This window comes from Emydura macquarii, unplaced genomic scaffold (genome assembly GCF_026122565.2).
Source record: "Emydura macquarii macquarii isolate MOO-44397 ecotype Brisbane River unplaced genomic scaffold, CSIRO-AGI_Emac_v2 contig_2636, whole genome shotgun sequence".
Lineage (NCBI taxonomy): Eukaryota > Metazoa > Chordata > Testudines > Chelidae > Emydura > Emydura macquarii.
Window position 1 is genome coordinate 27,184,689 of NW_027132773.1, and position 27,192 is coordinate 27,211,880.

The window sequence follows — 27,192 nt, forward strand, 5'->3', positions numbered from 1 at the left end:
ACGGAATGTGAACAGAACGCAGCCACTCAGCTGGCAGAGTGAAGAACCAGCTTTGAAGCAGTCCCCAATTAAGTCCTCAATCCTGCAGATTCTGTACAGGTAAAACTTCCTATTGTATCAAGTTATACTTAGATAAGGGGTTCAGATTAAGGTCCTAAATATGCAATTGAACTTTCATTATTTAAAAACTACAAACCACCTTATCAGCCATTAAGTCAGGAAAGTCAAATGTGCAAGGTGGAATGGGGACATCCACATCAAACCATATTTAATGGGTTTACTAAAACACAGGGGATGGTTAATTTCCATCCCTTATCCAACTGTATCTAGGGGGTTTTTTTCTTCTCATTTTGGGATATGGGTCATTTTGCTATAAAACACTACACATTAAAGATATTCATAATAATGTTTATTCATATTCAGTGCTATAGTTCATTAAATACTGGTATCATATATCCATGTCTGAGGTAATATAAATTAAAAATATATTCAAGATTTCAGTCCCGTATTTGTGCTCTCTATATTTTTTCTACCATCATACAGAATTCTGAAGCAAACACACAGAAGTCCATAATTTTGAATGCAGCTGTGAATATTTTAATATAGTCTCCTTGTCTGTCTATACTTTTGTTGAGAATAGTTATTGCATGATACATTTTTAGTAGATTTTTTACTTATATTAGAGTTTTCTAATAAAATCACACATGTCAAACTTATAGACTGAAGGGCCATGCGGAAGTACTTTGGGCTAAGGAAGACAGACTTTGAATCAGAATGACAGCACATGTTGCAGGATTATTGTCTGTATACATTAGGGCCCAGATCCAGCAAAGCCACTTAAGCACGTACTTAACTTTAAGCATGTGTGTATTCTCGGGTAACTTCAGTGGGACTACTCATGTGCTTAGTTAAGCATGTGCTTAAATGCTTTGCTGGATCAGAGTCTAGAAGAGACTGCAACTTAAATTAACAGTCTTCTTTAACTCTGCATTGCTTGAAAACGCTGGTTTTACATTTTATCATCATGGTAGGATTTTTTCATATCAGTGAAGCACCTGTGAACGTTTCTAACTTGGTTCATAGACAGACTATGAAAAAATAAGATGCTAGAATGACCCTCTTCTATCCATTTTAATAAAAGCAAAACCTGATTTGAAAAGCTATTAAAGTAATTTTTCAATGGTAAAATATATTTAAGAAAATAAACTCTTCATTTCATCATCTTCCCTTGAACATATAAGCTTGTTAAAGGGCAGGGCATACCTCTTCCTCACAAATGCAACAGACTGAAGCATTTCAATGCTTTTTGCACTATACGCCCTTATCCTAAATCTCCATTATGCCTGACTCTAGTATGTCAAAGAAAAAAAATATAAATGTCACTTGCATATGTTTTTTTCATAAAATCTATGGAGAAAAATATATTTTCCCTATTATTCAACTCTTATTTAACTCCTGCCATTAAAATAGAAGATACACCTCACCAAATCTATTTAACTTTAATTAGCCATTCTGAATACAAAGGATATAAGTGCTCTGTAAAAATCACTGTGACATGCCATCAAACTCTTTTAGTGTTTCAAAAGTTGTATTGATCCATATTTAATTCATGAAGCTACAGCTAACTTTTTGTGCTTAGTTGCTCTTGGAGATAAGGGAGTACTTTCATCAGATTTTTTTATTATTCTATTTTGCAAACTAGAGACAATGGTGATGATGCTATCCTGAAAAATTAATTTGTAGTATTACCAAAACCCATGGTCTGTATTAACACTCTCCATGCTCATGCAGTGAATTGCATTGTTGAGGGTTCCATTACTGTAGTACTGGACCTGACCATCAGGTTATATCCATGCAGCACCGTATCTTCAGTACTCCACAGAACTCACTATTGCTATTGGTTCTTCAAATGCTGCCATCATTATCTGCTTTGGGGTAGGTATGGAGAGTATTTCCCCTGCATCAGTTGATGAGTGAATACTACTGTCTATAAGGTTGGAAACCTCTTCTTCGTGATCTTCATATAGTGTATTGATGTGCAGCAGAGGGTGAGTAGGATTACGATTCAGTGCAGCCGTTGGTTCTGATTTGACTTGGCTCAGGGTTATATTTGTTGCAGCAGCAGTTGTTGCTATATGATTGTGATTACATGAGAGATAAGCCCCAGGACCAGGGACAGTTCTGCATGTCTCAGATGAGTACAGAATTTCTTTCTCAGGATGTGGGGTGACTGAAAGAAAACAGAATACAAAGTAAATAACTGACTACTCTATTTTTCCCCATTAATCTGTTGCATAGTACTATCCTGATCCTATAGAAGTCAATGGGAGTTTTGCCACTGATTTCAATAGGAAAAGGATTGGGGCCATAAATAAATTTCAATTGGACTCTGAGAAACCTAAGAAGACTGCTTTACTTTGACTTTTGAAAATTCTGACCCTGGAAGCACACTGCAGTGTGACTAACAAGGTTTGTAAATATCACTCAAAGCTACTTTTCTATGCATTGCCCATGTAAAACCAACCTCACAAAATGAACAAAGAACAATTTAAAAAAAATTTAGTGATGTTTAATATTTCTTCCATAGATTCTAGCCAGTGCTTTGCAAATGTTATGATTTAATGTTTTGACAAACTTTAGAGATTCCTAAATCCACAAGCTGGAATATAAAAAAATACTGATTATATTTTCAACGGAAAAAAGAATACTGGTCACACACCATATGCCACTATTCTAAATGAAATAGCTTAATAATGTGTAATTAATGAATGTTCCTTTTCAGAACTTGAAGGAACTAGCTCACTCAAAAGCATTTATTTTGGCAGGGTTTAAGGTGGGCATAAAAGCAGCTATTGTAATTTATTTGTATTCATAACTTAAAATATCCAAACACTTGTTTAAATAAAAATAATCAAGACTGGAAAATCGCAGGAGCTTCTGGGAGTTGGAATCAGAGCAGGCTACTGGAAGAAGAATGCTGTAGCAAGTCCTGCACACATTTTGGGGAGTTTGAGGATTCCAGAAAGAAGCATAAAGATTTGGAAGCCATAGAAACTTTTAGACCTCACATCACTTTTCTGCTGGGCAGTGAGGACACAGTAGCTGTCCGTCTGCTGAGGTCCACAAAGGGGTTTTAGCTTCTAAGAAGCTGATTTCTTTAATACATATAAACTTTTCTATAACTCCATCTGCATATTTCATCTTTTATAGCCATAATTTACAGTAAAACTGTAGCTACTTATGTGGTCCCCTATGACCATAGGGTCTCAGTACCTCATGATCACTGATATATTTGTCTTCACAACATCCCTTTGAGGTAGGGAAGTACTATTATCCCAATTATACAGGTGGGGAACTGAGGAACAGAGAAGTCTGTGGCTGAGCTGAGAAATGAACCTGAGTCTCAGGAGCTGCCTTCCCCACAGGCCATCCTTCCTCCAGATGAAGTAGGACAAAGAGAAATTTAAATTTGTAATAAGGATTAAAACCCAACAATAATCTGAGTTTTGGAATGGTTGCAAATCCTCAAGCTTCAGGGCATAAGACAACCTCTAACGAAAGGGAGCAAAGAAGAAACTTTCCTTTGGGCAGACTATTCTGTATCTGCCTTTTGCAGAGTTTCTTGCACCTTTCTCAGAAGTAGCTGGTACTGGCCTGTCAGACACAGGATACTGGGCTAGATGGAACATTGGTTTGATCTAGCATGGCAGTTCCTATAAAATGAATGATGTACCTTAAAATGAAGTAGAACTGATAGACAGGTAGCGGTGGAGTATCCTGGGAGCCGACTCTTGCCTCTTTTCTTGGCAAAAGTGACGACATTTTGCATAAGGCCAAATTCATAATTATTTATAAATATCTATAAATGCTACAAAATATCTGCAAAGCAGAGGAATGTGTTGCACAGCTCTACCTTGTCACAGCTCTGCTACTTCTGACTACATACCAATACCGACAAATCCTATCTAACTCATTTAAGCAGCCTATTTGCCCGTATATTATTAGCTGTTGATAAATCTAACAGGGCAGAACAGATCAGATCATCTTTGAGTTCCACCTACAGCAGACAGCTACTCCAGATTCTGACCTGTTCAGTTTATTCCCTGTTGAAATGGTACTGCCATGACATACTGTACCTTTGAGAGAAGAGGTAACATGCACTATGACATTCTCCTCTTGGTTTAAAAATCCATCTTCTTGGCTTTTGGATGTAGGCATTGAGGCAATGGCTTGAATCTCTGGCTTGGGTTTCTTACTGCTAAGAACATATGGTTGAACGTCCAGGGAAAAGTGCCGTGTATGTTTTTTCTCATTGCCTGTGCTGGAGATGGTGTTTGGCTCAGTTTTATGAGATGATGATGGCTGTGCGGTTTTTGAAGTGGACTCTAGTAAAGGAGCAATAAGGCTATCAGTTGCTGTTTTCCGGCGCACTGGCTTAGGCTTTTCAGGTTTGTGGTTTTCCACCTTCATAATGGCTAACTGCTCTTTGAATGGCTGAGGAAGTGGATTGCTGGTTGGGATCCATTTCATCTTCTTCCTAGGTCGCTTAATGATGAGTTGTTCATTGGCATCAATGTCTGCTGGATCGACACTGGGGTCTATAGTCTGAATCCCTGAATCACGCATGGTTGGTGTGGCATCATGATTAGACTGGGCCAGCGCTGCAAGCAACTGACGCACCACGTTGTCGTACATCAGATCGCTTTCGTTTGTTATAAAATCCAAGCGGTTCAGGGATTTTATATGGTCCCTGTTTTCATTGCAAAACATAGCTAGAATATTGATGTCGCAAAACTGAGACTTTTGCCATTGTTTCTTGGTCTTTATTCCGACCTTGTTCAGTTTATCAAAGATGAAGTTGGACTTGCGGAATATGAAAAGGTGAACTAAGTTGATGAGAATGATCAAGTTCATAAAGCAGAGGAGGACAATGTCTACTCCAGCGATTATCCGTTGCAGCTGGACAGCTGGCAGCTTGCAGTTCACCCTAATGTGCAATTTGGAGCTGCTTGTTTTGTCAGGAGGTTCTCCTAGTGCACATGTAAATTCATTTTGCTTCTGTGTAGCATAGTAGGTGGATAAGTATGTAATCGGTATAATGCTTAAAAATATGATAAATAAATGTCTCGCGAGATAAAGTTTAGCTAAAAAGTTACTTCGTCCTCTTCTCTCCAGGTATTTTTCAAACAAGTTCTGTTCGGGGCTCTTTTCCTTTTCTGCATTCTCAATGATTTCTCTTTTCTCCCTCTCTGTGATCCCTGGGCCTTTGGACTGTATTTGTTTCTCTATTTTCGGTGCACGTCCTTCTGCTGCACGGTGGTAGCAGTTATCGATCTCCTGAAGCAAAAAATTAAGCTCAGAAGTCAGTCTGGTGGAGGCCAGAAACTCCCAGCCAAGAGCTGGAATGTACATTATGCCAGCAAAAGCCAGCAGTGCATAAGGAAGGAACTTATGCTCAAACAAGGAGGGCCAATGGCTGGCATCAACTCCTGGCAAGGCATCTTTAAGTTCTGTCCAACAATATCCTCTGGCATACAAGGCTTGGTCACGGGTGAAGTTGTGGGGTGTATAACAGTATATTGGCTCCTCTGTATAACAGAGAGAAAAGTCACTGCTGTGCATTTAACCTACAACAGGAGCTCTGTAAAATAAATATTTCAAATGATATCAATTTTCTTTTACTGTTTCTTTACATGACCATCAAGATCACAAAGCTTTCATTAGATCGTTATGACTTGCATTGCCCATGTTTACACACACCTCAGCAAAACTATCTGCTTGAAGGGCTTTAATAAAACCGAACTAGAAATGTTAAAAAAAAAAAAAAAAAAAAAAAAGCTTTTAAAATTGTGTTGACTAGCACTTCCAATGCAGAACTGCACACTGAATTCTGGACAGCTAACAAACAGGATATCTTTAACCACTATAGAGTAGCTAAGACATATCAAAATGCCAGGTCTTCCCTATAGAAACAAGTACACTATATGGCTCATTTTAGTGAAATATTTTTTTCATTAATAAAACCAAATTAGTTTTAGTGGAAGGCAGTGAATTTAATCCTGTGCAAACTCATATTAATAAGGACTACTGTGCTGAGCATGGCAGCAAAAATTTAAAATTAATATAATCTAAATATTGGGTCAAATTCATCTCAAGTGTAACTTCTTTGATTTCAATGGAGATAAGCCAACATAGAATCTGTCCAGTTAACAACAGTGTATTTAGCACTGTAAATATTTAGTTTTACATTCAGATATTTACAATTAAAGATTTTGGAAGACTAGCAACTAAAATATTTTATAAAATCTAGTGAAAGTTGGAGTATTGTTAGCTACTCACAATGACACAATAATGACCTTGGACCTAGATATGGTCTTAGTGTAGAAAGCGTATGTTGCATCCATGTCAGCTCATGATATGTCTCTAGTGATTACAGGATATGGAGTAAATTTTACAGTGTTCTGACAGGCATCACAAGAAGTAGTTCCTAAAGAAGACTCATGTTAAGTAAATATACTTGAATACAGAACGTGCCAAGAACATCAAGCTTGTTTCCATTATGAACACAGAACCTAGACTCAAACTAGGAGCAGCAGGATTAAAAGGGTTTTTAAAGGTCAGTTAAGGCTGGTGGGTCTTTAAAAATCATAAGATTTCTTGAGAGTTGTTTTATTTGGTAGCAATTCCATCTATGGCATTTAAATTCTTGCCCGTAAGTCACATATGCAAAGAAGCTCTAATCTTTGCTGCAGCAGTGGGCAAAAAAAAAAAAAAAAAAAGACCCAACCTGTCAAACTTACTGGGTCTTGCAAGGGAAACCAAGCAGTTCTGTTGTGCTGTGGAAAGATCTAAAGGCACATGCACATACACTGATTAGGTTACATAAAGACCCAGTAAGTATAAGGTTAGTTTTTTAGGTTTTGTTTTTGAAGCAATGCACTGCAATATGGATCAGTTTCTAAAGCAGACTGAGGACGAACATTTACAATAAATGCTACTAAATAAGACAATACACAAAGTAAATTCATTTGCTAAACCTAATTAATTATACTAAAGTACCTTCACAAAAGAAAGTAAAACAATACCTCAAAATGATTCAGCTCCAACCTTTCAGAGGGCAGAGAAAAGTATATTAATTTTACTCAAGTTCCCATTTAGACTGATTTTTAATGTATTTCCAGCGTCTCATTATGCTAATGCACATGTAGCAGTATCTTTTCTGGTTGCCTGAGCCCCAAATTCCAGAAATTAGAAAAAACATCCCAGCTGCAGTATCTACCACCTGCTTCTACTAGGAAAATGCTCATTGGCTCCCTTGTTTCTGGCAATCATATCTCATCCCATTGCTGATCATGGGAGATACGTGCTGAGAAATTCCAACTCCTGCCATCAAGGGGTTGGTTACTGTTAAGGTTTCCCTAGAGATCCAGTAGGTTCCTATGGAAGAAAAGTTTCAGTTAAAAAAGTAGCACAGACACTGACTGCAGTTTCTTATATAGAAATGTACTAAGCGATCTTCCATGTGCTAAGCCACATCTGTCAGCTCCAAATTAAGTTTCAGAGAAAAACAATTTCTCCTGTGGCAAAGTATGTGACCTTTTCTCCTAGATCACAGTATGTACTGTAGTGAAAACAGAGTTAAGACTGTATACAATTGCTCACACAAAGCAATTGCATTTATTCCGGATCCATGCACCAGCTGTTATGAAATAAATCAGGAACACTGTTTTTTGCTTTTGTTTTTCCACTGAGGCCCCAAAATTAAGATAACTATTGCAATATTTCAAATACAGAATTGCAATTTAATAAAAACAATCACAACTAAAGGTCATATACTTAGCATTTTTATTTATGTGCATTCACCTTGGATTGGGCACATATTTCAAAATTGGCACAAGGCGTGGTATACTTTGGTGTAATCATTTAAATATACAAACTGTACAACTATCTATAGGATGTAGGGGAGAACGTAGGGGAAAAGAGAGGGGACTGCCACAATGACATTTCTATGTATTTCAGAAGTCATGACAAACCAACATCTAAATAGACTCATACCAATCTAATTGAGATCTTTGGACTCTTTCCATTGACTTCAACGGGCACTGGATCAGGCTCTAACAGAGCAAATCACTATAGATCATTTATAGGAGTTCTTACTCTGCAACCATTTCATTTAGACTAGTCAGAGATAAAAATATGAAGAGTTGCACAATGATGTTTGTACCAAACAGAGTCTCATTCATTAGAGATGACTTCAAAGACGAGTTTCTCCTGTCAAAGAAGTCAAAGTTCTCCTGGGGGAGTTTGCGAGCTCGTCCATTGTTAAATGTCTGTTTTACAGCTGCTTTCGCTGCATGGTATGAAATTGGAGCTTTGTAGTTCATTAAGGTTATTGAGCGCACTGTACTATTTTAAACTGGTATTTTGTTTATTGATGTTATTTAGGCTAATGTATTGTTTTACATATTTATTATCTTGACAGGTTTGTCATGAATAGTGATGTAGCATTTAAATGATGAGACACAATAAATGATGAGACACTCAGGGTGAAATCCAGGCTCCACTGAAGTCAGTGGGAGTTTTGCCATTGATTGCAATGGAGCCAGGATTTCATCCTCTCCGAGTACATTTTTATCAAGGAATAAGCTATGTATACAACCTATTGAATGGGATGTTCCTGGAAATGTATTTTCTAAAACAGATGAGCCAAACTCATCCCCAGTGTAATACCACCAATTTCAATGAAGTTACTTCAGGAGTGATTTTGGATCAACATACTTTACAGATTTAGAAAATTAGTACTGATCGATCGTGTTTGACCTAAACAGACATACGTAATCATACCACAACAGGATATGTATCTTATGGGCCTGATAGTTCTCCCACTGAAAGAGGAGTAAATCAGAAATACCAGAGAAAAATCAGGACCTTATAATAATCTCAGTAATTATAAAGCAAATGGTAATGTGTGTCTGGATCACAATATGATATGATGAGGATGATTTGAGTCAACCCCAGTCAGTTCTTACACCTCTGCGGCTGTCATTTTAGCCATGAGAGCTAGGTTTGCACAATAGAGGGGGAACAGGCTGCTTTGTGTGTCTGCTGAAATTGCCCAGATTCACATTTATTTACATTATCTGTTTTAAAATGCTTTCTGGGTAGGTAAAAAGCATGAGCGCTACAAAAATGGACAGCAAGAGTGTTAAAATCCCACCTCCAACATTGGGTCAGATACCTACAAACCCAGGTTACTGGGTTTTAGCCTTGTATTTACATTTATCTTTTGTAATTAACATCTTACATTTATTTCTCACCTTTCAACCTGAAAGTTCCCAAACCACTTAAAAAAATTTCCCATTTCACTAGTAGCATAGTAAAGTACAAACACAGGTAAACAGTTTACTCACTTCTCATTTGAATATGGAGTTTAGTTTAGATTAGTTTATCCATTTTTTTACCACTACACCATTGCTTTCCACACAGTCACTCCTGCCATCACTGAAACGCAGCCCCCTCTGAGGTGAAACACAGCAGCTGCTTAACTGCACAGTGCAATATTACACAACTGTTTAGGAAAGACAGTAAAGAAAGATTCTGAACCCAACTGAAATTTGGCCGGCACACCGGGCCAACACATTCCTGCACTGGTGAAAAGTGTCATGGAATCTTTAAAGATCCAGCATGGTGAGAACCTTGATATTAAGTTTCATTCAAAAGACAGCACCTAGCTATCACCATTGATGGATGTGATGCTGTCTAAAGGAGAAGGTGACCATTTACACTAATATGGGCACCACTGTAACAAAATTTTGATAAACCTTGTACAAAGTATGTCTTATGAGGCCTCACTGGAAAAATTATAATCTGCTGAGCATCATTATCTTTTTATAATGTGTGTATTGAATTGTGTGTGGAGTTATGGAATTTTGCTATATGTTTGTAAATCGAACATGTTGTGAGTGTGAGAAACACTCACAGATTAGCTCTTCAGGAATAACAAAGAAACTGTAAACAAGAGTCTCTGCATGTCACTCCCAAAGACACCTCAACTGGCACATATGCAAAAGGTGCAAATTAGAATTTGCAATTCATATGAAGGACTGATGGCAAAGAACGTATGCCATGGAATGACCTGACCCCATAACACATCCAGGATTTTTCCAGCAAAAAGGATCAAGATATAAAAAGGGAGAACAAAAGGCCCCTGGCCATTTCTTTCCTACTCCATCTCTGGCCTGCTGAATTCTTACAGGGGAAAAATTTGAACAAAAGGATTGACGTCCTCGAAAACTATTTGGGCAATCCAGAGAGACTTATAGAAAACTAGCAACTTAACATCCCTCAAACTCTAATTCACCTGTAATGTACTTTACCTGCTTTAGCCTCTAAATAACTCATTTCTTTTTCTTAGTTAATAAATCTTTAGTTACTTTACTAAAGGATGGGCTACAGCGTTGTCTTTGGCATAACGTCCTGAGCATCCCTTGACCCTAGGTAAGTGACTGGCCTCCTGGAAGAACCTAATGGGTGGTGATTTTTGGTTTTAATAGCCTTTCAACGCGGAAGTCCAGTTTGTCTAGGTGGTAATATTGGCTGGAGTGTCTAAGGGGACTATCTGTGGCTCCGCGTTAAGCTAATATAGCAATCCAAGAGTGCACATCTATTGCTGGTTTGGTTAAATCGAATTATAGAATATATCACCCTTGTGGGAGTGTCTGCCCAGTTTTTTGACAGTCTGACCTGAGGTTGGCCCTCTCAGCTGTGACCATACCAGGCATGGTGACAATGGAGCACTAATTCAGTGCTGGAACATATGGAAAAATGCTACTTCGATATACATTTGATCACACACATTTTCCAGTATTTTGGTGGGAGTGGTTTTTTTTGGATAGGGTGGGAGTGGAGAAAGAGCCTTTTGTTTTTTTGGGGAGTGGTATGAGATGGTCTCTCATTTAGACACTGACAGAGCATGCTAAGCTTATATAATTGGATAAGACAACTTTATTGACTGAAATGCTAGCAGTTGATGTTCAACTCAACTGTTCTAAAGGAAAACCACTCTGAAGATCTAGGATCAAATTCTGCTTTGATTACCCCCACACAAACCCCGTCAACGTAGTGTTCCTTTAGGACAATTGTTGATCGAACAAATAAAACTGTGCAAACACCACTGTGAGTGAGCTTACTGCAATTCTTTATTTTAATACATTGCATAGCCTGCTATCTGTCAAGATACAGCGGCCTTTTCTTCTGATACTTCCTAACAAAAATATCCATGTAACTTTAAATTCTGGTGCATTTTGACATTTACAGAAACTTCGCCTTTGTCCAGTTCAACTCTCATATGGAAATAATGGGTCAAATCCTGCTCAACTTACTCATGAATAACTCTTGAAGTCCAAGAGACAACTCACATCAATCAAGTGAGCAAGATTTGGTCAGCTCTTACTGAATTTTTCAGTCAAATTAAAATAATCAGAGAAGAACTTTGTACTGATATATTACATACGGGACTATGCAATACTATTAGTTATGCTATAGTACTTAAGAATGACAAATTCTTGATAGCTTAAGATAGACTATAGTTGTCAGGTTAGAAGTGTTAAGCAAGAAAACCTTTTATGTAATCTTTTGTAAATAATAAATCCTGCCTCTACGATATACACAGAATAGCAACTTTCATCTTAGAAGATCCCTTAGTATTTTACAAACTCTAAGCTACATCCTGCAATCATTCCCCATTGCAGAACTTCCACTGATGGCAGGGTGTGGCTCCTAATTAAAGGGTAATCACTTCACCCCACCACTGATATGCAGCCATTTGCACCAGCAACACTACACAATAGACTTTAGGAGAGAAAGGGAACAATAATAACTCTTTAAAACTTTAGGTAACAAGAATATAATCACCCATGTTGGAGCTTGGCTCAAAGCCCAGGAGTTAACAATCCTACCCTTGGAAAGAGTATCATTGGAACATTCACCACTACTGGTCAGGGCCTCAGTATTACATATGTAATAAAAAGTGACCTGGTCTAGAGTATAGTGAGGAGACACTGTCAAGGCTGGTAAGCTCTCATCTTTCTTTCTTTGTTCTTGAGCTACTTGCAAAGTTCATGAAGTTTTCACATGGTTTTCTTTATATTAAAAAAAAAAGTGAATGTCAAATGAAATAAACACTCCATTTTTTTTTTTTTTTTTTAAACCTAACATTATAAACACTCATGGACAACCACACTGTAAACAAGTGAGGCCCTGCTCTTGAAAAGGTACATTTACGCTGCACACCAATGGTGACAGTGTGTGGCATACATGTAGCTACATGCTGCAGCGAGGAAAAGGTTGCTTCCACTCTGCGGTGTGTTCCTACATGCAGCCTTGACAGGCTCTGGCAGTGGGGAGGTGGCAAAGTCTTTCCCCGCTGTCAGAGCCTTTCCCTGTGGTGGAGATGGACTCCCAGCGCCTCACCGCCAGCACTGCTATTTATACCCATACTGGGGGATATGCAGTGAATGTACTCTACATGCTGTCGTAAGGAATGTGCAGGAGTAAACCAGGCGTTAACTTTATGCCCTGTGTAATCCCTTTGAAGCCAATGGGATTACTCACAGTGCACAAAATTGAACATGTGCATCATTCTGAAGGAATGTGGCCCTAGGTCCAGAGTCAGCAAGGTGCTTAAACATGTGCGTAACTTTAAGCCATGAGTTGTTGTATTCAAATGGACTTGCTTAGAGTTAGAAGTGATTGAGCACCTTGCTCAACTGGGGCCTAGAATGTATGGAGCATGCAGAAAAGAAGTATTATGCAGGGAAATGTGGTTCAATTTCAAGCTTTTAAGAGGTTAGTATAAGCAATAATCAGAGGTATTTTTAATAAATAGGGGAAATATATTGATTGAGTTTTTAGTAGATATTTAAAAGAAAAAAGGAATTTAATAATAATGTATCACTGTCTGTATAAAAGAACAAATAGCCTTTAACACCTGACTTACACACCAGCTAACTGTAGTGCACTCAGCAAAAGCAGATTCAGGACCCTATACATGAAGGATTTATACCCCATTTGTTCTGAGGTTTTTCTAAGTTATAGGGTGTGTGATTTTTTTTAAGGTAACTTGCATGAATTTGCAGCCTTCAGGAAGGATTCAACAATGGGAATCAAACAATTCAATAATAAGGAGAAACAAAACAATGCAGAAAGTGACCAAGAATAAACAATTTAAACATGAGAAAGTCAGCTAAAAGTTGTCCGTGCTAGTCTAGGCAAAGGTAGGTGGCACTGTACAAATTGCTCTTTTAGGGTCCAATTTAGCAACATAGTTACACACATTCCATGAAAGTCCATGGGACTACTCACATGCTTAAAGTTATACATGAAAGCCTGGATGAATCAGGGCCAGGAGGCTTAAATTTGCAGGGTGCTGAAGTAAGGGAGAGCTGAACGCACTCAACACCTCCACAGATTGCTTAGCACCTTGCAGAATCAAGTCCTTCTCAGGCAGTGCTACAGAAATGTATTCCACAATACAGGTTCCTTAGGCTTTAGGGAACACTGTAAAGATCCAGTGCTTTAAACAGACATGAGTCACGATCCAGATTTACACATATGCATTAGGTAACACTGAAACGTAGGATTCTGCTAGAGAAGCCAGATGAAAAGCTCCATGACCTCAGCTGTACAGAACACTATCACATACTGATAGGTTTATCATAGTGCATTAAAATACCATGCTACACACAGAATGCATTCCCAATATATCACAGTATCAACAGACATGCAATCAAACAAGCAGCCACAGGCATGCATCATTCACATTAGGTACGTAACTCAGGAATAAACGCACAGTAAAGCATGTAACAAAAGTATTTTATTTTAAGAAAAGTAACTCATTTTTTGTGGTTTTTAAAAATATTTTTTAAAGGAAAAAGGAAAATATGGCTCTGGATCCTCTTCTCTCTGGAAAAAAAAATTAATGTTACTCAGGTTAAAAAGTTCATTGTAAAGAAAAATTGCATTACCTACCCAGTAACCAGATCTGCCTTCCCTGTCAATAGTGTACAGGGAAGTTGTGTATAACTCTGTTACTTAATTAAATTAAATTAAATTTGTTAGTCTTTAAAGTGCCACAGAACTCTCGTTGTTTTTGCTGTATACAGACTAACATGGCTACCCATCTGGATCTGTTACTGCTGATATTATTTAAACAAATGCTGGGTGAAATCCAGGTTCCACTGACGTGAATGGCAAAACTTCCATTGACTTCACTGTGGCCAAAATTTTAACAGCAATATTTAAGGAACAGTTATGCAAAGCTAAGTTCCACACAAGGGCCAATTCCTGCAACAATTTACACACACAATCCTAATCACATATGTAGTCCTATTTAACTCAGTAAGATTATACACATGCGAAAGTGTTTGTAGGATCAGGCCATACATTAGTTCAATAATATAAATTCTAAGTATTATTACATTTACTAAAATAAAAAGACAATAACGTTACCTTATTTAGGAGTATTGTCTTCACTTCAGAATACAGGCTCCACGCCTGGTGATTCAGTTTGTTTTCCTAAGGCACAATTTCCCCAACGATGATCAAAGCCTAAGTAGTGACATTTATTCTCTTTTTTTCTAGATCCAGTCGGCCTGTTTAAAAGAAAACTAATGATTAAAAAAAAAAAAAAAAAAAAAAAATCAAGAAAAGGGACTACCCTTTTGTTAATAGTTCATGATGTCCTAGATTCTACAAGCCTGAACCATGTTGTGTATGATGTGCATAAGCAGTCCTGACGGTTAATAGCCAATAGGCTACCCCACAGATAGGGACAATCAAAGGTGAATAAGGGCAGCAGAAGCAGGCCCAATATTTATAATTGTGGGTATCTTCTTGTACAGTGTCGCTGCTCTATTTACATACATTTCAAGTCTACACAGCAGAACCCTACATTATCACATAATTAACATACTCTCCCAAATAACGGCGTGTGTATTTACAACAAAATATTAACTACATATAATAGGCATTACCTTTTCTAAGATTAGCTACACAGCACATGCTAAAATTCACTTACCAAGGAATAAGGCGTAAAGGCCTCAACAGTGCCTTGTAATACCTCCCCCAGGGGAGTCACCTTAACCTGCAGAAGAGAAATACTTTTATCCGGGTCCTCATTGAAACATAGAGACCCAGATTGAGAGAATTAGTTCAGAAATAGTAACTGTTGCTGTACGATGAAAGCCCCTAGACTGCTTCCTATGGGGAGATATTTTTTCAATAATGAGCTATCATCCCAAATGCGATGACCATGTTGCAAGATGATAATATCATCGTACAGAGAGGTTCCATGGTGATGTACCGCTGCCTCCCATTTCCACCATTTGCTCCTGTGCTATACAGAACTCCATGAGGGAAAGGAGGCATCTGGAGGGAAGGTGACATCACTTACTCTCATACCGACGTGTGTGTTTCTGTATTGTAATCTTGATTTCCATGTTGTAAAGATTTAAGGAACGGTATCAGGTCAGTTAAAAGAGAAGTTTAGGTTTTGGAGGAGAAGCGTGACCCAAAACCTGAATGATGAAATTCACCCTCTGCACAGAGTTCCAAAAAAAAAAGACCTGTGCACCATTTACTTCCCAATTCAGCCTTAATTTGAGGATTTAAATGGTGTATAGGCCTCCTGCCTGGAGGTGAATTTCACGCAATGTGAATTAAAAAAATATTCCATGAAATTAAAAAATTAAAATAATTTTTGGCAATTTAAAAATTCCTCTTCAGTGATCGAAACCCCAAATCCTAAAAGCTATTTAAGCACCTACCTCCCATTGAAATCAGTGGGAGCTAGGCGACTAAATACTTGAGTCTCTGGGCTTCAGATACAGTAATAATGAACACCACAGAAATACCTATAAGTCAACTGTGCTTGTTCATGAAATCCCAAAACGAAATGAAATCTGACTGTAAAGTAAAACTGGTTATATACAGACCAGTCTAGTTCACAGTTCAAGCAGAGTCATGTACAAAAAAGAAACAGCATAAATGGTGGAAAAGATCAGATGTGTTGTATTGTTTTATTATTGTTTATTAGTAGTAATAATGATTAGAAGTGTAAAAGTTGGCCTGTATCAGGTGCTTTTTTGCCCTGGTATAACTCAAAAATAGCCTCAATTTAAAAAAAGAAATAACCATGTCATATAACGAGCCCATAAGGTAGCTAAATTGTTGTTGTCCATTCTAGTAGGCTTTTTTTTTTTTTTTGCATGAAGGGTAGATGGAAAATCCTAGACTACAGCCCTTTAGAAAACTAGCTGCTCTGTATGTAAAGAAACTGCTTTTTGCAAAATGTCACTGCAGACCCATGAGAATTGCATCACTGATAGCATCACAATCCCACTGTAGATGCCTCTGCCTCTTAATCACCTGAACTGGTTGGTCCCCACTATACTCATTGGAAAGGGGCCATGTTATCCCTCCTAACTGGTTTCCTCAAGGCCCTGAAGTCTGCAAATGGTGAGCTTCCCATAACCCCTAACTGGATCCCCCTCCATTAAAAAAAATAATCATAAATAATGACTTACACATGCCCTCTGCACTGACAGTGCCCCAAGAACAGTGGCGGGGCTCCAACCCACAGTGCCACATCATTGTCTGGGACTTCCCAGGGGGTTGGTTGAAATGCTGCTCTCTCAGCTTCCCAAAGTCTATATGACAGGTACTAGGACTGTCAGAAAAGCTGCTGCCACAGTTCTACTGAAGCACTGTATTTCCAAATTCAAAGGAAAGCGCGTAATTATGGGCCTGATCCAAAGTCCAATCAGTCAGTGGAAAGACTGAGGCCTTTGGATCAGGCCCTGAATCATTAAGTGATGCAAAAGAAATCTCTGAGGAAATCATATCGGTCTACTAAATAATATGCCATCCACAATAACATTTGTACATATCTGACCTTTAATTCATGCACCACACAGATCTTATTGCTGACAAAACCCAGGAAATTCAATGGGGAGGCTGACTCTTACTGAAGCTTCTTTCAGCCTCAAATACAATACAGGCTGAGATTTTCCTACTATATCTGGATATCCAGTTCCTATTAAAGTTAATGGGAAATGAGGCTTTGAAAATCCTAGTCTATGAACTTCCTGCAACTCCAGTTGTACCCTTAATATTACTTAACCCCAGGTTTTCCTTTTGAATAAGACCACCTACAAAAACAGATAACTAGGTCATCAATGTGAATTCCTTCAGCTGCAAGTGCATGTTAAGCTTCACCTCATTCACACTTCAATACTCATCCACATGTATCTGACACCTGAGAGGATGAAGCTGTGACTAATATGGAGAGGGACACCCACACAAAGATCCCATGAGAAGAATAAGATGCTCACGTCTCAATGAATTTTCTGAGAAATTGAATCCAGGATAGATAACTGTATGTCACATCCAGAAATGTAGTAGGGGATCGTCATGCAATTCCTCAGAACTGTTTTTTTTGACTATAGTAAAGAACTCTACTGGATAATTATGCCTTTCCTCTTGAGTGACGCTCACAACATGCTAGCTTGCATCTCTCTCTTATTTGTGAACTATCTTTAACCTTGGGGAGAAATTCCCTCAGTGCAGACAGCCTGCACAAGACTCTTTGTACCATTTATATCCTGCATAAGGCCCTGATTCTGGCAAAGCACGTAAGCATGTATTTAAGACGATTGCTAATCCTCTCATTCTATTTGCTGAATCAGGGCCTACGAGTCTGTTATAAGCAGAACTTTGGTGGGAGCCAAAACACTTGTGCAAGTACTTTGCACCTTTGTGCCGATGGGCAAATTTCTCCCCTTAATTATGCCTTCATGTAACCAAGACAGAATCTGGCCCGGTATTCTTAGCAATAATAATAAAAAATACAGTCTTTTGCATTTTATTGCTATATGCTGGTCTAGGTGCAATCAGAGATAGAATTTTAAAAATAAATACGTAAAATTAAAAGCCACTTTATACAAACATCAGATGACCGAGAGTGTGTAACATATGCTACCCACATCTTGAAACAAGAATATTAGCAGGAAAAGTTGATCAGAGATACCAAAAAAAAAAAAAAAAAGGGAACCTCATCGTGTATTAAATAAATCCTCAACATACACTATTTAAAACATTCTGTAGATAATGAAATGCATCAAGAGACACTGAACTCACGTATACACTGTACTACACAGTAAAATAAGCATCATTTATGCAGAAATGATTACATATTAGGAATTAAAACATAAAACTTGAACTGAGTCATCAGTCATTTAACTTACTGTCTCTTTCCATTACTTCCTCATGAGAATTTTCTAGCAGAAGGGTGGTAGAGGGCTGAGCTAGGTAACTGCTAAGAGACATAGAAATACAGTATTTATGAGCAACGTTTGGTATTTGAAGGCATCGATTTATAAATTTAATAAGAAGGCCAACACCAGAGATTGGCTTTTTGACCAAAATGTAAATCAATTGGCTGCTAACGTTCTGCTTTATTAGAAATATTTAACAGCTTTTGTGGGGAAAAATGAACATGTGATAATTGACTGTGATATGAAAATTATCATTCACTGTGACTGGAAAGCACTGGGTAGTGCACATTACAAGAAAACGGATGTGATTTGGCAATTCATAGAATCCATCATTAGCCCTAAAGCTTTCTCTGATAGATCGGAAATCAAACATTTCAACACCTTGACATTTAAAATGGAACGTAACATATGTGGCAATGCATTCATTCCCTTTTGGAGCCTGTACTTCAGCTCCTTACTCAGGAAATCTCCCATAGACATCAAAGAGAGCGTTGTCCAAGAAAGGAGCCCAACACGGGGCCTCAGTTGTGCAACGGAGATTTTTCTTTTTAATATTTAAACCACTTAGAAAAATAAAACAATACACACAAACTAAGCAGCTAAGAGAGAGGACCAAATTCCCCCTAATCTAAAATAGGCTGAAGATCTTGGTGTCTGGGAGGATGCGGCAACTCCATAAGTAGCCTCACTCCAACAACAGAATCACTGCCCCGTCAATCATATCACAGATCCCACAGAAGAAAAAACTTCAGCACCTGCCAATGAAAAAAAGTATCCTGTACAAATTGTCCTCTGTGCATGTAAATATCAACCTTGGATACCCATTTGTGGGTGAGGTTCAGGTCTGTGGGTTTCATGGCTAAAAACAGGAGGAACTGAAGGGAGAATTAAAACAGTATTGGACGCAAAACGATGCACTTCAAAGTCAGATTTAATGTTATACGTATAATTCAAGCTTCCTATATATGGAAATGGGCCTATAGTGCATCTGAACATTTGGGACTTTTTAGATCTAGATCCAAACTTCACAGTTCTGGCCTGTCTCTAGGAGAGAAACAGAAAAACCAAATCCAAAATGACAGCAGAACTTTGGGGTAGACTAAATTTGGGTTTGATTCTGGATTAGAACTGCATGTCTGTCCTATGGTTACTGTATAGTTACTATACTAAGGTGTAATGAAATGGAATTTTGTGGTGGCTTATAATTTCTTTACATATTCTTCCAAGAATATTTTAAAAGATGAGGACAAGAAGGATGCAAAGATAGGAGTAGTAAAATTCTGGTTCAGTAAAAAAAGACTGAAACTGTCACTTTAAAAAGAAAAATTGATAATCCTTTAGTAATATGAACATACTGATCCAGTGGGCTCTGACATTTCTAATATGAAAGGCCACCAATAAACAGTGTAAAAATTGCATAAGTGACACCATAAAATTATAGTCTCACAGACTGCTTCTCTGCTGCCTGGCACCTTGCACAGTTGTTTCCACCTGTACAAAGTTGGGGTACAATGTAACCAAATCAGATATCTTCATTCACACACTAGTGGTAGTTTTACACATGCTTTGCACAGGTATAAGTGACTACACAAGAGGGGTGTACTGAAAGCTGTATGAAATTATAAGCTACCACTTGAAATGCCTATGAGTTTTCCTGGTCCTGCTTGCAGGCTAGGGGGATCTGTAGGGAAGCTTGCAATTCTGGACCAAGCAGACAACCGAATGTAAAGAGGGGGTGAGCTATGCCTCTCTGTTTTAGGGATCAGCCTGCTTTCTCTGTTTTTGGACTTGTGTGTGTTATTCTGAATTTTAGGAAATAAAAGTAATGTTACATAGCCACCTTGCAGCAAGAATCTGTATGTATTTATCTAACTTCTCTGTGTGTATGCCATGAACATAACAAAGAGCCAGACCGCAAAGAATCAGGCCTGTGGGTATGAAATGTTAAGGAATGAAAACAGAAGGGTTTCTGATCCTTTGAACGGTCAGGTACGGACATGTACCATGCAAGGGGGTGCATCTGAATTTGACTATGCATTGTAGACTGGTATATTAAACTCTCTTATTAACATGACTAGGGACATCCACGGTATTTTGCCATAAATACAAATATCTTTGACAATAGAGGAAAGAGTCCAAACATGCACAGATAGTAGCTTTCATCTTAAATTTTAAAAAATCATCCTTTTGTTTCCTTATGTTTCAGACAATAATTCCTGAAGGAAAACACAGAATAAAAACAAGTAAATTCCTCTGGGCCTACCAGCTGTGTGCATTTGGACTTGTTATCCTCAGTGTACTACCTCCAACACCACTGCAGCCGACTCCTTGAGAACTGGCTGTTGTATGAATCCATGTAAACAAGGCTTTAAGCCCTGAACTTTTAGAAAACAAATTTTGGGTTCAATTTAAATACAAATCCGCCCGCGTTCTGCCAAAGAATTATAGGCCAATCCTGCTCCCCTTAAAGACAAAATGCCCAGTGATTTTCAATGGGGCAAAGTCAGGTTCTGTGTGAGGTGCAATTTTTCCAATGTGGGGGGGTCAGAAATGGGGAGAGGGCTCATACCACTCCCTTGAACTCTCTCAGAAGATCCCAGGTTTTTTGGTAGCATGAAAGCTGAGCATCTTTCTTAGAGGCCTTTGTGCCTCCAAAGCGGTTATCTTGTGCCCAGCTCGTATGCTATGTATAGCCACTGACACCCTCCGGGGAGCTTGCTCTCTAGGAATCATGCTATTTTGTTAAAAAAACATTTAAAAATCCACAAGTTCAGTAATAACACTACAAAGGGGACCATATGTGTGCAAAGTGTCCACAGGTCTCTCCTAAAAGACATCCTGAAGAGCATGAGCAAAGGGTGAATTTCACCTCTTTGCAGAGGGTCAGCACTAGGACTATGGTAGGCACCACTTTCGCCCCAATTTATGCCCTCAGGGTGAAATCCTGGCCCCAACAAAGTCAAGAGCAAAACTCTCATTGACTTCAATGTGGTCAGGATTTCACTCTCAAGATGATATTGGGCGTATGTGGTACAGACGCCCCATGGTATCCCTCTGCACAGGAGTGAATTTCACCCAAAACGCACTCTCATCTAGCAGTGAAGTTTGGGAAGGAAATTATTTTCTCTCTCAATGGATTTTGTTCACATTACAGTTTCTTACATCTGGCAAAAATGAACTGAAATGACTATCTATCTTTGACACAAAGTCAGGCTTAACAGTTCATGAAGAGTGACAGCAAAGTACATCTGATGGAAGGAAGGTTCTTCCATATTTAAAGCAACATGTAAAATATGTTTTACATACCTACTCACCTACACTGTGTGTGGCCTTATCAGGAAATTAACATAAGACTTAGCTCAGTGCCTGGTGAACTACTAAATCCTTCTTTATATGCTAATATAATTATTAAAACAGTAAATCATATTGTTAATTTCTCAATGGTGATGTAAAGATAAAAGCACTCAGATACCAGGGTCTAAACTACCTAGATAAACAGAGAGAAAGTTATGTTAACTTAAACAAACATTTGGCTTATGAAATAAACACAGTAGTAACATTATAAAATAATTTTCTCTTTACCTATGGGGGAACTCTGTACATGTTAAATGATGCTATAGAGATCTTTAAAACTGGAGATGGATTACTGCCTTTTAAATAATTCTCTGTCATGGCATTTTTTGTTTGTCTTGTTATCAAAAGTATAATTGTGCTTTTCTATTTTCACTTTCTAGGCCCATGAAGAAGGGGATGATGCTGGGAAACCCAGGTTTTCTCCTGGTGCTTTCCTTTTTGCAAGTCACTTGTGTAGCACAAGCAAGCTGTCCAATCAAGTAGATGCTACTCCACATGTTCTACTGTATTGCACAGACACGGTTGACTCCTATTTACTCCCTACTTGGTCCTGCATGCATAAGTACTGGGGTAGAGTTTAACTATACTCTACATATTAGTCATACAGACCCTTCCTACACTAAGCAAGAAATGTTGCAAGAAACCATTGCTTGGAACTCATCATACCTGTATAACACCTTAAAAACATACACTGCACTCAAGTGTTTTACAAGTACTGGTTGCATAAACTAGGGTAGACCCCAGAGAGACCTGCCCATACGTTTATTTTTATTTAGCAAGATTACACTGGCTTTAAGTGGCTTTCCAGGGATATTACTATTTACAGGAATTAGGATTCATAAGAAGTATCAGTTCTTATTGTTTATTCTGACAAAATAATTGCTTGCATTCAAGGGAACAAAGCAGCATTTGGGAAGCTGCCATAGTTTTTGCAACAAAAATACAGAAAAAACCCACCCCATTTTTGCCATCAGAATTTGCATTTTCTATATCTACTATCTAATTCACCAGTAGGTAGGAAGCAACATCCAAAGCAAAGAGCACAGCTAGACTTTTTAAATGATAGGGACAGTACATGGGTGAAGAATAATACAAGCATCAGGAAGCAGGATATGCATTAATAAACATCACTTAGCAATAAGGCAGGACTTATATCATTAGTAAACACAATGTACAATCTCTCTGAACAAATGTAATTTCGCTAAGAAGTCTGAGTAAATACAGTAAAAAAAAAATACAGTAAAAAAAAAAAAATAGGGTCCGATCCTGCTCCTATTAAAATTAATGAGAGTTTTGCTATTAATTTCAATGGGAGCAGCACTGAGTCCTCAGTAATTAGAAGCTCTGATTCTGAGTTGTTAGCCCCTGAAAATAAGACAATTTGATTACACCAAGTCCACGATAGAATCAAAGTGTAGGAGTGTAAGGGACCTCGAGAGGTCTTTTAGTGCAGTCCCCTGCACTCAGGGCAGGACTAATTATTATGATGAGCTTACATTTCAGTTTTATTATCCACTTAATATTTTTTTCATCCAGAGTGTTTTTTATGTTTCCTTTTTTCTCTTTTAATGTTTTGTTTTTCTGAGTTTTTGGGCATCTGAGCAACCCAGTGACTTCACTGGAGAGTACAATGTGGCCCATTTTCACAATACAATATAATGGTGTCCTTTTTGCTGAGAGGTGAGGTTTGTCCTGTCAGTGCTTTTATCGGACCAACTTCAAGAAAGCCTGTACTTTCCACCAACAGAAGTTGGTCCAATAAAAGATTACTTAACCCAATTTGTCTCTCTCATATCCTGGGATCAACACGGCCACAACAATACCGCAAACAATGCCTTTAGCATAAGCTACTGTTTTGTGATCCCAAGGTGAACTTAGCATACAGAGTCTGGGTGACTAGACTCAAACTATTATGTTGTCGGTATATTTGAAAAAGTTGTTTGACTCTTTTAAGGACATAGACTGTCCCTTCCCACACATAAATCTTCCAGAAAATATCCTCCTCAAACTGCAGGGTTAAGGGCAGATTTTCTCCTGCAGGGAGAGCCGTTTGAGCCAGAAGGGAAAATGAAGGAGTTGTGCCAGTAAAATCAGCTAGCTCCATATGCACTATTGTGGACCTTGTTTATCCTTTTGGAGTGACATCTAGTCTGAGAATCTCTGAGCTCCCTCTCCCTTAATCACATGGCTCCATTGGGAACTCTTTCTCTGAAAGGACTTCACTGTAGGCATGAAGGCAAGTTACTGCTGCTTTCACCAGTTGTCATGGATGGATTTCAACTGGGAAATCCACATTATCCTGAGAGAAACTATCAAACTCCTCCCCTACCCTCTCCCAGAAAAGGTTACCTCTAAGACCCACAAAGCCCAACACCTGCAGATGTCACACAGAAGGGCACCTGCAGTACAGGAGGAAAATGCTACAGGTGGGGTTCCCCCTTCTACAGGGCTGGGTGGGGGTTCTGTCTTATTTTGCTCCCCTCCACACCAAGCAGAAGAAGAGAGTCTAATACCCTTAAAGTCCATGGTAATGATTTTCAAAAGTGACTAGTGATTTTGAATCCTCAGTATGAGTGATTTAAAGGGGGTGAATTTTCACAGAAGTGGTGCTCAGCGTTTTCTGAAAATAGGGCTCCTTCCATTTGTCTCAAGTTGGGCATCCAAAAATGAGGCATTAAATATTACTATTCATATATTAAAATCTTGGGCTATAAATTTAAGTTTTTTAAAAAAGTAACTTGTTTAAATTGTTTTAATTTGTAACATTAAAAATGTCTTCCATTAAAAAAAATTGTCAAACAGTTAATTCTTCATATGGTTTAAGAATATTTAATAATGGAAACAAATACTCAGGATACTGAGTAATAAAAGTCAGCCCCAACGCATGCACAATAAAGCATGACAAGATCAGGCCCTACTCAAAACTCCTATTGAAGTCAACACTATCTACTAATCCTACGAGCTGAAAACCGCACTATCACTTCCCACATTTTTTAAACTTTCATATGGATTTTTAGTATGCAGCCTTAGGTCACCTGTGCAGTGGTCAGATTAATACAATAAAGTCCTAAGAACTCCATTCATCAAATCAATATTTCACAAACTAAAATGCATTTACTTGATAGACTAATGACTTCAAAAGACCCATAACAATTTATGGGTCCCTAGTTTTCAAAGTTCAATATGAAGGATTGATTTCCTAGACCAAAAAGGCTCTGAAGGGGTTACTATCTAGTTGAAAATACAATTTTTTACAAGTGCCTGATCACAGATTTTCACAATAGCCAGTAACGAGATAAGAAGTCATTTTCATAATCACAATCGGGTTTACCACAATACACGTATGCATATAAAATTACTCTTCCTCGCTTAACAGTGCAGTTAAGCATGAACACAATCCACCAGTAAATCTTTCATAAGACAGACATTTTTAAAGGTCATTTTGGGTTGATCAGCACAGATTCTGCCTGCCTAAATCAATCGAGTGGCTGCCCGAGCTCATTTTCACACCTGCGTCCAGCTGCCGCGTCCCAGCAATGGCAACTTCAGCAAATGCCCTGGCGATCAGAAGAGTAGCAGCCCAGAAGGAATCACTGCCTTCAAAGCACAGGGCCCGCGCCTGCAGGCCACCCTCAGGCTCTCAGTCCGACCGCTTTAAAGGAGCTGCACGAGTAAGGAGAGCGGGCCGGGGGCCTGCATCTTGCTGCCTTGTTACCCGCCGAGAGCTACCCATCGGCAGGGCCAGGCGGCTACCCACAGAGAAAGACGCACAATGATCTGCTAGCGCCCCTTGCCCCCGCCTCCCTGGCTCGCCCACCTGCGCTCTAGCTAGCCCGCCCGCCCGCGGAGCGCTCCCCGGCCGGGCGCCCTGCTGCCCTTACCGGCGAAGTTCTTGGTGAAGACCAGGGTGACGAGCAGGATGGGGATGAGGACGGTGCCGATGGTGACCACGCGGTCGAAGGGCAGCTCCAGCTTGAGCTGCAGCAGCAGCGCCGCCAGGGAGCCGGCCTTGTCGTCCTGCTGCCCGGGCAGGATCAGCTCCTTCAGCTTCTCACCCGCCAGCAGAGCAGTAGCCATGTCCGGGTGGTTCTCGATGATGTGTTGCATAAGCGGCTGCCGCAGGCGGGTTCACGCCGCCGGGCTTCGCGGGCGGGCGGTGGCTGAGCTTCGCCCGCGGGTGACTCCCCAGAGGCGCGGGCGCTCCCAGCCTGCAGGGTGACACCGACAATGAGACCAGCCCATGCAGAGGCGAGCCGGGGCAAGTGGGGCGGGCGGGCGGCGGGCGGGCTGGCTTGCAGCAGCGACACCCTCTTTCGCTCAGAGGGATGCTGCTGCTGCTGCTCCAGTCCTATTGAGACTGCCGCCCGGAAGTTATCCCGGCCGGGCATGCTCCGCGGCTGTGCAGGGCCAGCGGCGAGCACCGCACCAGCACCCAGGCGCGAAGGGCGATGCAACGCCAGAGCAGCGATGCAGCCAGAGCCTGCCTGCCTCCCCCCCTCCCCCCGGGAGAAAGCCGAGTGCAACACAAGCAATGCAGCGCGAGCTCAGCGGTGCAATCCCACTCAGGGCGCAGCCCTGCAAGGAAAGGCCGTGAGCGGCGGGCGATCACAGGAACGCGGCGGTCAGAGCGCTGCAGTGAAATGCAAAGCGCGCTGCACTGCACAGCCATAGACATCACAGCCGGGCAAGGCCGTGCGCTCGGAGCCGGGCTGCCGCAGGTAAAGCGCTGCAGACACAAGGAGGGGGGCATTTACCTTGTAACTTTGGTCTCTTCAGCAGCTCCCAGCAGGTGGGGCGAGCCCAACGGTGAGGTTGTCAGTAACTGCAGAGGCGAGAGCGTACCCCCTCTCTAAGACCCGCACCTCCCCCAGTCATGCAGTCCCCCCAAAACTAGGACGGACGGGGGTTGAGGGGGGGGTGTAATTTATCGCGGCTTGTTATTGCAGCTGCTGAAAGGCGCTTGCCCGGCAATTTCCATCCGCACCAGACAGCAGCAACGTGCGGAGCAATTCAGGAAGGGGCTGGCAGCAGCAGCAGCGGCGGGGAGAACGCTGCAGCCCGGGCAGGAGGCGGCTGCAGGCAAGGAGAGGTCCTGTCAGGTTGCAAAGCAAACATCTGGAGCCTGCCGAGCGCGAGGCAGCAGCCGGGGGGCGGGGACATGCAGGAGAAGGGAAAGCTGGGAGGGAGCGGCAGTGTGGCTGGCTGTTACCAGGCGCAACAGACAAATGGGCTACAGGGCTGCACCGCCACGCCTTGGGGCTAGGGCCGCCGCAGGGGCCCCAGCTTGCAAGGCAGCCGGCTGGAGCGGGGGATACGCTTCCCACCAAGATTTGGTACTTGGCTGTTACGGAGCATGCTCAATAGCTTCCCCTGCACCACGGCCGCTGCCCGACCTGGCCATCCCGGTGTCAGAACCGGCTGCCTGACACAGCGGGGGGCGGGAACCGGTTTGAAGGGGGGGGGGGTGGCGGAGGCAAATCAGAGGGAAGGAACAGGCAGAACGTGC

General features: G+C 40.3%; 1 protein-coding gene and 1 long non-coding RNA gene across 3 annotated transcripts; both read right to left on the minus strand.

Moving 5' to 3' along the window:
• Positions 1–405: 405 nt before the first annotated feature.
• On the minus strand, positions 406–27,078 carry PANX2 (pannexin 2). The gene is made up of 4 exons (XM_067564349.1): positions 26,441–27,078; positions 25,568–25,894; positions 4,137–5,588; positions 406–2,230 (listed from the first exon to the last, which is right to left on the minus strand). The coding sequence occupies exons 2-4, from the start codon at positions 25,791–25,793 to the stop codon at positions 1,869–1,871; spliced, it is 2,040 nt and encodes a 679-aa protein (XP_067420450.1). The 5' UTR covers positions 25,794–25,894; positions 26,441–27,078; the 3' UTR covers positions 406–1,868.
• LOC137163900 (uncharacterized) lies at positions 13,855–25,471 on the minus strand. 2 transcript variants are annotated; one of them, XR_010922870.1, is made up of 5 exons: positions 25,197–25,471; positions 18,303–18,370; positions 15,077–15,142; positions 14,509–14,651; positions 13,855–13,962 (listed from the first exon to the last, which is right to left on the minus strand). It is a non-coding gene; the product is annotated as an uncharacterized lncRNA (long non-coding RNA). The 2 variants fall into 2 exon arrangements; XR_010922869.1 differs by having other exon boundaries at positions 18,303–18,373.
• Positions 27,079–27,192: the final 114 nt, after the last annotated feature.